This window comes from Onthophagus taurus, chromosome 2 (genome assembly GCF_036711975.1).
Source record: "Onthophagus taurus isolate NC chromosome 2, IU_Otau_3.0, whole genome shotgun sequence".
NCBI classification, from domain to species: domain Eukaryota; kingdom Metazoa; phylum Arthropoda; class Insecta; order Coleoptera; family Scarabaeidae; genus Onthophagus; species Onthophagus taurus.
In genome coordinates, this window is record NC_091967.1 from 9,203,499 (window position 1) to 9,217,733 (window position 14,235).

A 14,235-nucleotide genomic window follows, 5' to 3' on the forward strand; every position below is an offset into this window, starting at 1 on the left:
AGATAATCATTTAGCCGCCATTAACTGAACTTTAGTCACGATAACTTCTGTGCCACCGCACTTAATGGAACGGTTTGCATGCTAAAACACCTAAACCACTTCCCCGGTTCCACTCCAGTAAGGGCTCCAACCAAGCACAATAACGATGCCTGCTGTTATCTTCCCATTAGATTCTTGCCAGTAATGATATTGTGTCGCTTTTCATTCTATGCTAGAGATAACATCCTAGAAACCACGTATTATATACAAAACAAAACTACATAATAAAACACATTTTCTTACAATTTATTGTTCACTTTTAATCAAACTATAAATGGAATTATTTATTTCTGATATTTTTAGCAACCAGCGAAGTTTTGTGCACAACAAATTCATCTAGTACCGCAAAAACGCAAGTATGGGCACAACGGTCTGCTCCATTCTAATAAATTACAGTCACAATAAACTGTGTTACAATCCCCGAGAAAATATAACCACATAAACAGATGCTGACAAACCGAAAGAGCAACACTCCCAAAATTTACTACATTTTTTACACCTCCCAACGTATCCATTGCTGTATTAATTATAACATCATAAGCATTTAAAACGTAAAGTAATTCACTTTACTATTCGATCAATATTTACACAAACGATAATATGCAAACTCCAATTATTTTCGTTATGAAATGATCGAATGAGGTAATAGAGGCAAGAAATGAAAGAGTAGATGGTTAATATTAAAAATTTACATTTTGATGAACATTCTCGTTTATGACCGAACGTGCATAGTTTACATCATGAAATATGACCATCCAAACATAAAGGGCAACCAAATGAGAGTGGGATTGAAAATTTTCAGTGCCACTACGAATATAATCAAATTTGCCTGCATAAACACGCTTTGTTTCGTGACATCGTTATTGTTTTCGCGGTATAAGTTCAACTGGAAAGGGCGTAATTGAATTACATCGCGTATTGCCATACAATTTTCCATCGGTAAAAAATATAATTAAAACTCTTTGGTTTAGGCACTAAATTCCTATGAATATCATGCGTTTAATTATAATCGATTATTTAGTTTAGTTAACAATATCGTATATAAAACTAATAACCAAATAAAATTTTAAATGCAGTAAAACAACGGACAATATAAACTACGTGCCAAAAAATTTGTGTTTATTCCAGTAGTAAATCATAACAATTGAAAAATAAATACCAACCATTTATGTCAATATAATGTTAATCCTCACAGTTGTTTATGCATTGTCTAACTTTGTGAGGCATGCTCTGAATGAGATGGTCAATGGAATCTTGTGGAATCTCATCCCAGACTTGCTGTAGATGGCGACGAAGTTTCTGCAAAGTGTTTGTTGCTTGTATTAAACCGCTCGTAAAGAGACCCATCATATCTCGCACATGCTCGATCGGGTTTAAATCCAGAGAGCGAGCAGGCCAGGGGAGAATTTCTACTTGTTTAGCCCGGGTATTACAACGGGGTGTAAAACCTCACGGGATATTTAAACTGTCAGGGATGATAACTAGAGGTGACTAATACCGCAACAATAAGGCACCCATAACATAATACGTTGTCTTTCTTGGCACCATAGAAGTCTGGCTCTTTTGTGAAGTTGCGTCAAAAGAATGAAGAAATGTGTTTGATGAAATGTATGATCAAGGGACAACATATGTTTATCATAGATATAGAAAGCTTCCTGAGCATTGGAAGAAATAGCTCTTAAGGCATCTTCTACCTCCTCCTCAGTCACCGTAGACTCAAACACATCCATAGAATCTTTAACATTGTTACTAGGTATAAAAATTTAAAAGGTCTACATCTGGCAGTCAGTCACTTTGTACAGTTCTAGGTCTAGTATTACTTCTAATGCTAGTATTAGCTCGTTTTATTTATAATTCAGCGCTAAATTGTTGTTTTTTTTATGAGCTAGAACTACTTAATAAAGAACGCAACGTTATGGATAGCTGTTCGAATTTGTGTGCATTAACATTATTCATTCAATATAACAGACTTTTGGCTATAACGGACACTCCCTTCCGTGTATTAATGCGTTAAATCGAAATTTTACTATAGTTACAATTTGATTGTAACATAATGCTTCTAATTTAGAACGAAGCTGAATTTTAAATATAAATTGGATCGTCGCGTTCTCGAAAATCTCGTTAACTTTTGCATAGGTAAGAATAGCGCCAAAGCCTCCGTTTGCCCTAAATCCAAATAACTCAAATTTAGTGTTAGTGCGAAGATTTTCAATAAAGATTATCCTCCGTTATGGTGGTCTTTTCCTAATGCCTTTTAAAAATTTCAGAGTTAGCGGATAATTTGAACGCGAGAAGCGTCATTTGCATTCATTACATCCGTTTTTAAGTCTTCGTTGAAAATTTTAAAATAATTTATGAAACCATCATCAAACTCAAATCATTAATAATTTTTTTTTGACTTGCGTTTTCATGGAATTATTAATTAATCAAATAACTTTATAATAGGTTATTTCTGTAGCTATTTAGCGATGGTTAAATTAGCTGTCTTGTGCAGCCGAGTTGCTCGTTGCGATGCTTTCATTACCTCATAATTGTTAAGTAAGTTTCCAAACACAACTTCCTTTTTTCTTTTTCTGCTTTGTTGTTTCGTTTAGATTTTAATTTTTACCGTTAACCTGAAAAGTAGGGTAATCAGGAGATGATCGAATTTCAGCCAACGACAAGTTCATTTTCTAACTGATGAGGACAAGGAGAGCGATCAAAAAAGTTTGCAATGTCTTCACTCGAAATAGGTCGCTTAAAGGGTTTGTGGAGGAGAAAAATCCAGCCGACAAGGAGCTATAATACCGCGAGTGTTCTAGAAACTTCACCAACCTACTCTTTTTTACTCATTATATACCTGGACGACCGTTGTTGAACGAAAACTTTTACCAGACATTTTATATTGAGCGGTGCTAAAGAGTCAACAGTTACGACTCCATTAATACCAAAAGTTTTAAATCTCACTAAAACCCTTCTTATGACCAGCTTAAAGTCCGGTTGTGTAACTTAATATCACGGATTTTCAACTTGCATTACAATGTATAAACAGTATCTTTGGTGCAAATATTGTCTTAATTAACTAGTTAAAAAAATTTCAGGAATACCACATAGCAGATAAATGTGCTACAAACACGCCGTGTACGAAGTTTGAAAAATGCGACGCATAGGATGAATTTGCAAAAATGTAAAAAATTTTTACTGTCCAGACTTAATAAACGCGCATCGATTTCAACGCAAACGTTCCAACCGTGCATGTCACACATACTTTCGACGATTGTCGACGCAGACGACGGAAATTGAATACGTGCTTTGAATAAAATATATATAGCACTACAATATTTTTGATATTTCACAAAGAAAATCTTCCAATTTTTGCAATTAAAATTAATTTGATTATAAATCTTGTACGCATCTATTCAAAAGATAGTCAGTTTATGAAAATTTCTCGTAGCCTATAACCGAGGAGAGTTGACAAATAATGCGATATTTTAACGTCACCGCAGGCTCGAGGCAATTAATTACCTTCTCCGGGCAATAGCGTTCTCCCTGCTCCTGCTTCCCGTAATTATTCATTCTTGCGCAAGTGCGACCATGAAAAAAAGAAGAAAAAAACAAGAACGACATAAACACAAATAACAGGAGCACGGCCGCTCTCCGTCGGTGGCCGGAAGAGAGGCCAAAAGGCAAACAATCCCTGCTTCGTGGCCCTTAATATCCGTTTCCTTTTCCACTTAATTAAGCTTGGTATTGTTTAATTTTGCACCCAATTGACTTTTCCGTTCAAGAGGTAATATATGGAAAACAAATACTAACTTTAACAAACGACCACTTATACATATAGATATATATATTATTTAAAAAACTACTCCTAATATAAAATTTTATTTATAATAAATTTTCAATATTAAAATCTCGTATAAAATTATATCCTCACAACCGATAGGTTTAACGTTGTAGCGGCGTCATTTCGGTGTTATGGAGATTGCGTTCGAGGCAAAGAGGTAAGCAGCACCTGCACTGCAATTTTCACGCGATTCTCCCCGAACGTAATTCCATATTAGACCCCGTAAAAATTGGATATCGATTTCGAGGACACACTCTCTCGCATGGAAGATAAGTTACGATAGTCATATCAAATGGAGAAAAGAACGAACGGGTTTTCGTCCGGCTTCTACATCCCATCTTCCATCTACAATTTTTCATAAGGTGACAGGTCATCGTATATTTGAAAAATCAAATGTAAAATGTTCGGATGAAAATGAACATTTTCTAACCTATAATATATATTAGTGATGGAACGGATAGTGATTTTGTGAAAAGCCGGATACCGGATATTCGGCATCCCCTTCGGCCGGATATCCGACATATTTATCCGGCCATTATGGTTATAATTTCTGGTACATTTTTGAAGTGATACCCACATTATTGCGATATTTGAATAAAAATGAAATTAATAAGAAAGATGATAAGATATGTCAACTTATTTGGATCCAAGATACAAAATGAACTTTTTTGATGCTGATTTAACTAACGAAGCAACTCTAAAAAGAGGATACTTTAATTAATAATTGGTGATATTTCCACAAGGATCCTTCAAAAAATTAATTTTATAGCGAATTTTGAAAATTATTGATGAAAATTGCAATACAACAATCTGGCACTGAATAGCAATTAAAACTAGAACTAACACTAGACCTAGAACTAGAAAATTTCGGGTTTAGCCATGCATCTTTAATCCTCATCAACTAAACCTCAAATTGCTCACTCCTTGATAATCGTGCACATCTTCGTGCAGTTAACTTGGGTTCGTTTTGTTATTGCTCACCAATCTAAATAAGTAAATAAAGATGAATCTCCAGAAAATTATTCACTGTACCAGCATCTTCTTCGTTAATTAACTTTTCTCCCACTTTTTTCTACATAACATCCAATTTTATACAAATATTAAAACGTAATCTTAAAAAATTTAACTTTCATGAAAGATTTTGATATATTAGACTTGTTTAGATAACGTTATAGGGGAGTGCGTATTCAAATGAACTGCTTCCTTAATTGCTCAAAATCATTGACATGCACATAGAATTTCCATTGCTAATTGAATGTTTTGTCTATAAATGTTTGCCAATTTGAAACACAAATATAATTCAATGAATGCTGAAAGCTTCTTCTCTACTATAAAAAAAAACGATCCTTTATTCTATTAATTCTATAAATCTACACAAATGATTTAAAATTAAAGATTTTAATTAATAATGTATGTTTTATTTGTTTTAGGACGGCCTGTAATAATCCCTGGAAATAAAACTTTAACTGCCGTTTATGGACAACCCTTAACACTCTCGATGGAATTTTGTGCCAATCCACCATTCAACAGGGTTTTCTGGATCGTTAAAAATCACATATATTTTCCTGGCGATTCAGAAAATGGAATTTTAGCTTACAATATAGCCGTAAATAAATTAAACGACCTTAACCAACTTATAGTAATGTTGCTTTTATTCCCATAGAATATCTCAACACCAAATTGTCACCAAGCAGTTCTTTATATGAGTAAAGTCAGTAACGATGACGTGGGAGAATATACTTTAATAGTGAGATCTCCAAATGGATTATCTGAAGGGATCTTTACGGTGAATATGACCTACGCCAGTGGTTATAATGTTCCAAATCCAAGTTCGAGTAGCCAAAAGAAGATCTTCGCAAGTGCCCACGTAGTTATTTTAATTATATTAATGAGTAAATTTTTGATAATAAAAGAATGAACGTTATGTAGAGACGAGTAGAGTGAACGACAAAGAAACGAAACGAATAAAAGGACTAACTCGTATTATTCTCCGAGAAAAGAAGAACCATTGTAAGCGTTTAATGAATAAATAAATAATTATAAAGATGACTTAATGGAACGAGAGTGGTATTTAAATGTATAGTTTTTTATTCTTTTGCAAACAAAAAAAAATGTCATAAGATAAACACGTAACAATGTGTATAAAAAGTGATTTGTTAAATAGACGGCGCTTAAATGTATAAATTACGTGTAATTAAAATTAATAAATTATACGTCCATGTGTTATTATTTTTTTTCTTCTTTAAACGAAATATAATAAAAAATAGTTAGTAATATAAATAGTTAGTCATATTTAGAGATGGAAAATTCTCGAAAAAAGAAAATAGAATATTCTCGATTTTGAGAATTCATGTATTGCAGATTTTATTGTCTAGTGAATGGTTGAATATGCGACAAAAATTTGTGGTTTATTACTTTTCCTTTATCTATGAGCTTATTATTACTTCCTTCAATCTTTCTTCTGCGCAACTCCAAGATAGATTTTCCAAGGTGTACATTCATATTTATACATCAATGTAAAAATTGATAAGACATCATTTAAATAGGATTAATCGCATATCTTGTTAATTAAATAGAAGAATGAACACACTCAAATACATGTAATTTTTATTTAAACACTGGCATCAAAACATTAAAAATTTACAAATATATTAACAAATTATTACATTTACAATATAAATAAAATATGTATATATAGCTAAATAAAAAAATAATATAAATATGTTCTTTAAAAATGGCAACAAATATGATTAAAAATTATTGGTTAATATATCAATTTTACCATTGGCTTTTGACATACATAAATGCAAACTGGTATTATAAATAACCATTTAAATTCAATTATAAAGCCAATTATCATCATGATATATTTGTCTAATAAACATCTTTGTTTAAACTTTGATAATAGTTCGATAAAACAGACCAAGCTTTTGGGGCCATAAAACCATCTGGAGGATTATCACCATTTCTTGCTAATCTTCTCATTTTCGTCCCAGAAATAAAATCAAAATCGTCTTTGCGTTGAGGATCGAAAAACGTCATCTTTTTAGATTTTTTATCATAAGCTGCTACTCTAAACGGAATTATTTCAAGGGATGATAATCCTGGAGCCATTTTTAAAACCCTTGCTCCATGTGTTACATCATAAAGATTACCATCTGGAGAACCTTCAGTACCTAAATAATAAACATACAAATTATAATTTAATTTTTAATGTAATAAAATCTTATTTTTATACCTAATGGATGTGGAACTCCTGCAGGATCTCTCCCAACAATATAAAAATTAGCCCCAGCGTTCATACGAGCTTTAGCATGCCATTGAACTTCAGTAGGCCCTGCATACAACATAGGACTTGGAAAAATCGCAAGCACAGTCGATCGTTTATCTAATACTCCCTCGTCTAAAACCGCTTGATGTTGTAACATACGAACATCCAAAGGTACATCATCATCTTTAACCCAACCACCCAATGGATGCAACAACAAAACCGGTTTTTGATAACCCCTCTCTTGTAATTGAGCTCTTGTATCGGACATAAGCAATGCATGACCGTTATGAATCGGATTTCTCAATTGAAACGCAAAAACAGCATCAGCACCCATTAAATTAAATTTAGCGCGCAACTCATTCGGTGTTAATCTGTACTCATCCAAACCATCATTCCAACGGATACGTTCAAGAACTTCAAGGTCCCCCCCAACCAACCAATCACCAGATTCAGAAATGATTTTAATCGTTGGATGACCGGTATTAATCGTTCCAAATTGTCGGGCGATTCTTTCTTCTTTCCGATGATAATAAAATTCGGGTTTTCGCATTATTGCAACATATTTCTCTTTGTACATTAACGTTATGGCTGAGTAATCTTCCAAACGTTGTTTATCTTCATTTGTAACTGCCAAAACTATCGGGATACTTTGGCTCATCGTTTCATTTCCAGTTTTTGTGAAACAATTAAAATGTTGAGATTGGAGAAATTCATCTTCGCGCATAAATCCTTTTAATGGTTGTGCCCAACCTTCACTTAATACCTAGAATAATGTAGAAAATAAACAATAATTACAAAATCACAAAATCAATGTCAAATTTCGATGCATAACGACTGAGTACCTGTCGTTAGATAGAGTGTGTATCAATAGACTCTGCGTTAATACTGGAACTAGAAGACCGAAAACTAGTAACAGCCAGATTTAGTCGTACGTCTCTCAAGATGGCTAAACCCGAATGATTCTAGTTCTAGGTCTTGTCTTAGTTCTAGTGATAGCATTAACTAGAACTAACACTAGACCTAGAACTAGAAAGGTTCGGGTTTAGCCGTGCGTCTAAAGAGCCCTTCCAAATATGAATAATCGTATAAAAGATACGTAAACACTGGATGAATGAATGGTTGAAGAAGAAGAGTTGAAAGAAATCAGCCACCATCAACATCGCGATGATTTCAAGAACTACTTTCGAATGGATGAAAGTGCCTTTAACAAACTGTTACTGATGGTTGAACCATTTTTGAAAAGACAAGATAGAAATATGAGAGAAAGTACAAGTATTAGGGAAAGATTAAACATAACCCTGAGGTACTTGGCCACAGAAAGAAATTTTGAAGACTTGAAATTTTCTGTCATAATGTCCTCAGCAACTATCAGCAAAGCTGAAATAGAAACCTTTATACATGTACATGTCCTACAAGACATGAACCAACTGGATGAACCAATAGTATCTCCATCATGTTGAACGTCAACAACGTCAATTAATGGGTCGGTCATTATCACCACTTCTTCACAGGCGCGCGGCTTGAATTGAATTGAGTGTAATGTAGAAAATAAGAATTAATCCTGTTTTCAAATCATCTGGGTTAAAATAAGATACGTTTTTTCAGTGTGTTGATGGACATGTTTTGTTATCGTTACAATTAAATAAAAGTATTTAATTTTGAATGTTGCGTTTATTACACTGAGTATTGCTGGAAATATTGGCGCCAATCCTACACGGTTAATAGTATTGTCAATATCCCTTCCAATTTTCAGTATTGATTCAAATTTGAAAATAAGAAAATCCGGATTTTTATCAATACTCCATCAATATTTACCGTCAATAAAATTTTTCACATTACTCGGTCAATATTATTATCAATATGCCAAGGTATTATCAATATTATTAATTTTTCAAATAAAAGATATTGATTCAATCTATAATTATTGAGATAACCTCAAAATATCACTTTTTGTGTCAGACCTTATCGCCATCTGGTAGAGATATCAAAAATTGTTATTAATAATTAATAACACTAAGAAATAGTATTTCAAATTTTAATACGATGTAGCTTTAATTTGAGACAATTTAACCGTGATTTTGCAATTACATCGTTTTGTGTACTATACAGAGGGAAATTAAGAAATTTATATTTTAAATTAAAAATAGCAAAAATTTTCAAGCAAAAGTTGTTACTGCATTGCGCCATATTTGTTTAAACTGTCAGTTTTTTGACATTTAAAGCTGTCAACGGCGTTATTTCGGCGCCTACTTTGATTGTAATTAGCTGATTTAAGACTTTCAAAAAACGCATTTTTTCTCGATTTTTTTCTTATACAACCATGTGATTTGATGTGTTCATCGCATAGAGGGACTTATCCTCTATAAAAGTATGCAAAAAAAATATATGCATCCCATTTAAAATAACAATGTTGGTTGCCATAGCAACGAAACAAAGAACAATGTAAACAAGCATCGGCAAAAAATGCGCCACAATTAATAAAGAATTTTTTATTAAACAATTCTCTTTAAAACCACAAATGGCGAAGTTATTGGCTATATTCCAGACATTTGACACACCCTGTATACTGCGGCAGCAAAAGAGTGTCAAGACTAGAGTGCAGATATATATACATCTGTCTCTGTCATGTCCATTCTACACAAGAGCCATGCGTGAGCACGTGGTGAGTACGCTATTATCTTATTGGACGGTAGAATTAAAAATTAATAGCAGCTGATGACCTTGATGTTTATAAATCACAAAATTTCTAAATAAACGTTTGATATATGAATATAACCTAAAATCTAAATATTTAGTTATGTATATTATAGGTTTCATGTGTATAATACCATAATTATTAACATATTTTAGGACTAAGCAATTTAAAATGTAACTATTATTTGTTAAAAAGTACTTAAGTACATATTTTATGAATTTTATTATATCTTTGATTAACTTCACAACTTCATTAAATAGCGTGAGCTCACAAATTATTTTAAAAATTAATAACTATATTTTGGTACACATATTTAATAATTAATATGTATGCATTAATTTAATTTTAAAGAATATAATGAACAGCCTAGATAAAGTTGATATTTAAAGCAATATTCAACCTCAATTTCACACAAAAGTACATATGTATATTCTAATTTATTTGATGCATCAATGATAATTTATAAGTAAACCATCTACAATAATTGCATTTTAAAGCTGCATAAAATACGCGCGAAACACTTCAAACTTTTTAAAAAGTTTTCCTCTCATTGCTTAAATAGGGAGTCAGCGATATAGGAAACAGTATATATATGATTTTATCATTGCAAGTATGCAACCAATATCACAGTATTGGTATTGGTTGCATACTTGCAATGATGACGTTGGGTACAATAATTAATGAACACGCTGTATATGGTTAGTATGGTCGATGACGTCACAAAAAGTGACGTCACGTCGAAACTTTAATGTGATTTTTAGATTTTTTTTAAGTAACTGCTTACTTGAGTGACTTCCCATCGATTTAAAAAAAAATGTCGATTTTTAAGCCACATGATAATTCTTAAATTATACCAAACAAAATATGATTTTATATATTTACCTGAACCCACTGTAAATCAATTGTACCAATATTTAATTTTGGTAATGAAGCTGCCTCTTCGAAAGCAGCATTTAACATATCATTAGAAACAAATAACTCTTCTATTCTGTCTGTTGTTTCAGTATCAAAAGGAATAATTCCATTTTCTTGTAACATCTCAATAACTTGAATTGTTGATTCATAAACTGAGGAATCAACAGTTTTAACAACCAAATCGGGATGTTCTGGTTTTTCATAAGCTTGATCTATTCCAGTAAACCCTTTAATCATTCCTTTTCTAGCTTTTTCATATAAACCTTTTGTATCTCTTTCCTCGCATACGGAAAGTGGAGTATCGACGAATACCTCAAAAAATCTTAAGTCACTATCGGAATGTATTCTTCTAGCCAAATCTCGATCCTCTGCAAATGGAGACACAAAACTACACAAACAAATTTGACCCGCATCAGCAAATAACTTTGCTACTTCGGCTACTCTTCTTATGTTTTCTTCTCGGTCATTTTTGGAAAAGCCTAAATCTTTGTTCAGGCCAGTTCTCATATTATCACCATCTAATCCATAAGCAGGAATACCTTTCGCTACTAACTGCGCTTCTAATTCAAAAGCGATAGATGTTTTCCCAGCTCCAGAAAGACCAGTAAACCACACAGTACAACCTCGAAATCCTCTTAGATGACCCAAAATCTGGCCACGTTTAGCCCTTGACACATGATGTTGTTGTTCTACTACATTTGTTGCTACTTGCATGCAAGTTTTTTGCTTTTTTAAAATATCTCCAGTGCTCGTCATTTTTTTAAGAGAACTGTTAATATGGACACAAATACTCGCTTTCTCTCAACAATCTGGGTCAAAGATTGTAAAATGTGAAAAGTATATAACGGATTTTATGTAAATATTTGGATTCGCCGTCCAATTTTAAACTTTCTTTTTAACCACACTTTCCCCTCCCAAATCTATTGAATCTTAAGATAAATAAAACAGCTGTTAAAACAATAAGGTTAGATCACCCGATTGACAGAAGGAAGGAAAAAGAAGCGGGAAAAGTTGTTGATTTAAATTATATTAAAATTAAATATTATTTTTATTAATAAAAGTGAATTTATAAAAAAAATTACTGTATTTTAATGAAAAAGAAATAATTACCAAACTTTAACCATATAAAGATCGAATAAATTCGGATTTCCCAACCTTGGTGTTATAGGCAAAAGATGGCGCTAATAAGAAACTTAAATTGTTCGAATCTAAATTGTTAAGAAATAATATTATTAATACATCAGTATATTAACATTATTTATATAAATTAAAAATAAATAATGTAGTTGTAAATATTTTATTTAAATTGAATTAAATTTATTTGTCGCTAACTTCACACCGATAATTTTAAAAACACATTTTTTTTATTATTGATACATAAATCTAATAAATACGTTTTATATTCGCATTAATGTTTTTAAATTAATTTTAATTAATTAATTTTAATTTTAATAAATAGCAAATAAGAAATATATTTTTTTTATGTTGTCCCCTTGTCTAATCAATAACCTCAAACTTCATTATACTGTCAATCTTGTGAACTTTAAAATTCCATATCAATTTGCCAATCGGTTTCAATTAGTCGTAGTTTAGGTTTTTAAATGAAGTTACTACGGTGTTACATTCGATTAAAATGATTAGTACGAGTATATTTCGTTCACCCAGGGAATATTATAGGTTAAAACTCAAGTTACCAGTAATCGCTTTTGCATACCACACAGTGGAATTATTTAAATCAAAGACTAGGTCGGGGGCAGAGCAAGTAAGAACGACAATATTCCGAGGCACCTTAGTATCCGTTACAGTTGCTGCATTAGTATGGCTATCTATTCTTATGTACGTTTCTTTTTACTATGCCTATGTACCAAAAGTAGCTTACGAAAAACCAGTACATCTTCAATTTGAGTAAGTTGGGTTTTACTTCTTTTATATTTATTGTGCTTACTTAATTTCTGATTTATTAACAAGTACCTGTGAATATGAGAGTGGTTTATGTTCATTTCCTTCTGCTCATGTTGAACTTACAACAAGGCAACAGTTTTTAATGTTGGGGCAACCATACAAAATGGAATTAGTTTTAGAAATGCCTGAATCACCTGCTAATAAAAATTTGGGTAATTTTTTACCATTAATCCTTTCTTGTTATACAAATAATTGTTTTTATAATAATTATTTATTTATATTTAATAGGTATGTTTATGGTCTGTGTTGACTTTCGTGGAAAACAAAGAAAGTTAATTTCAAGATCTTGCCGATCAACAATGTTACACTATCGAAGTTCTACCTTAGAGTTTCTGTATACGGTAGCGTTGAGTCCATTTTTAATGATGGGTAGTTTAGAAGAAAAACAAGATGTTGCTGTTGAATTGTACGAAGATTACGAAGAAATAGAAGTATTTAAATAAATAAATAAATGATTATGTATGTAAATTAATTTACTTCTTTTTAGAATAATGCTGTTACGGATATTTATGTGGAAATTCAATCAAGAAAAGTTGAGATTTATTCAGCAAAGTTTTTAATAAATGCTAAATTTACAGGAATTCGTTACATAATGTTTAACTGGCCAGTTCTCTCTGCTTGTATAGGTAATTAAAAACTGAAATATCTTTATCTTTAAAATTAAATTTAGTTATCTTATATTTTTTTTGACCTTTGACAAGGAACTTTGATAGTTCGCCTTGACGATTTTAGATTAAAATTATGTTATCATTTTCAGGTATTACGACAAACTTATTTTTTATCGCTTTAATTGTCATGATAAGCTGGTATCAATTGATCCATTCAGAAGAATATTTAAAATATGTTAATAGTAAAAAACAACTAGAAATGTTCGACAATGACTTATTAAATGATGGTACTTCAGAGATTGATTTAATATTTATAATTTATATTAATTTAATTATTTTTTTTAGATGATTCTAATTCTTCATCAGTTGAGGATGCTTCTCTTCTAGAAAAAGACGTTAAACGTAGAGGAAGTGTTGAAGATGTGAGTGGACAAGAGTAAAAATGTTGTCCTATGATTTTAAAGGGGAATTATCAACGCCAAAGATATTGATTTAAGATTAAATAATATAGCGTTTAAGTTTAATCTTTCATATTTTATTATCTGTTATTAATGAGTTATATTTTTTTTAAATAAAACTATTGTGCTTTTTTTATTAACTTGATTATTTAACATCATTGTTTCTATTGAATAGGTACTTGCATTTTTATTTTATATATTATTAGTAATTATTTTAAGTGAAAGAATTGTAGTACTTACATTTATCTCTGTTCAATGTAGTAAATACATATTATTTTTGATATTGAAATTGGAGAATAGTAATATATACAGGTGGTCCATTTAACGTGAGACAAGCGATTATCTCGAAAACGGTTCATTTTACATAAAAATGAACCAAATGAAAGTTATTATTACATAATCTTAATAACCTGGGCAATCTGGAATACACTATTAAAAGGGAGAAGGATAATAAATTAAAC

At 31.5% G+C, this 14,235-nt stretch overlaps 3 protein-coding genes across 4 annotated transcripts in view; 2 read left to right on the forward strand and 1 right to left on the reverse strand.

Annotated features, from left to right (window-relative positions):
- LOC111427073 (irregular chiasm C-roughest protein teiresias) overlaps positions 1 to 6,091 on the forward strand; it is a 109,972-nt gene extending 103,881 nt beyond the window's left edge. For both annotated transcript variants that reach the window (XM_023062043.2, XM_023062044.2), the window contains exons 8-9: positions 5,296 to 5,471; positions 5,529 to 6,091. In XM_023062043.2, the coding sequence (XP_022917811.2) occupies positions 5,296 to 5,471; positions 5,529 to 5,783 (431 nt within the window). In that variant the 3' untranslated portion in view covers positions 5,784 to 6,091. The remainder of the gene's footprint in view (positions 1 to 5,295; positions 5,472 to 5,528) is intronic.
- A 364-nt stretch (positions 6,092 to 6,455) lies between these two features.
- Positions 6,456 to 11,727, reverse strand: LOC111427072 (bifunctional 3'-phosphoadenosine 5'-phosphosulfate synthase-like). The gene is made up of 3 exons (XM_023062042.2): positions 10,714 to 11,727; positions 7,104 to 7,899; positions 6,456 to 7,041 (listed from the first exon to the last, which is right to left on the reverse strand). The coding sequence occupies exons 1-3, from the start codon at positions 11,500 to 11,502 to the stop codon at positions 6,740 to 6,742; spliced, it is 1,887 nt and encodes a 628-aa protein (XP_022917810.2). The 5' UTR covers positions 11,503 to 11,727; the 3' UTR covers positions 6,456 to 6,739.
- A 529-nt stretch (positions 11,728 to 12,256) lies between these two features.
- Positions 12,257 to 13,910, forward strand: LOC111427270 (lipid droplet biogenesis associated protein seipin). The gene is made up of 6 exons (XM_023062321.2): positions 12,257 to 12,651; positions 12,715 to 12,860; positions 12,937 to 13,139; positions 13,196 to 13,334; positions 13,466 to 13,603; positions 13,662 to 13,910. Exons 1-6 carry the CDS (start codon positions 12,380 to 12,382, stop codon positions 13,754 to 13,756), a joined length of 993 nt encoding a protein of 330 aa, XP_022918089.1. The 5' UTR covers positions 12,257 to 12,379; the 3' UTR covers positions 13,757 to 13,910.
- Positions 13,911 to 14,235: the final 325 nt, after the last annotated feature.

Excerpts from the sequence above, each read along its gene's own strand:
- LOC111427072 (XM_023062042.2), bottom strand. The coding sequence starts at position 11,502 with ATGACGAGCACTGGAGATATTTTAAAAAAGCAAAAAACTTGCATGCAA. Across the intron at positions 7,900-10,713 it reads TTGATTTACAGTGGGTTCAG|GTATTAAGTGAAGGTTGGGC; the intron begins GTAAATATATAA and ends ACATTATTCTAG. Across the intron at positions 7,042-7,103 it reads AGGAGTTCCACATCCATTAG|GTACTGAAGGTTCTCCAGAT; the intron begins GTATAAAAATAA and ends TTTATTATTTAG.
- LOC111427270 (XM_023062321.2), top strand. The coding sequence starts at position 12,380 with ATGATTAGTACGAGTATATTTCGTTCACCCAGGGAATATTATAGGTTA. Across the intron at positions 13,335-13,465 it reads AGTTCTCTCTGCTTGTATAG|GTATTACGACAAACTTATTT; the intron begins GTAATTAAAAAC and ends TATCATTTTCAG. Across the intron at positions 13,604-13,661 it reads CAATGACTTATTAAATGATG|ATGATTCTAATTCTTCATCA; the intron begins GTACTTCAGAGA and ends TATTTTTTTTAG.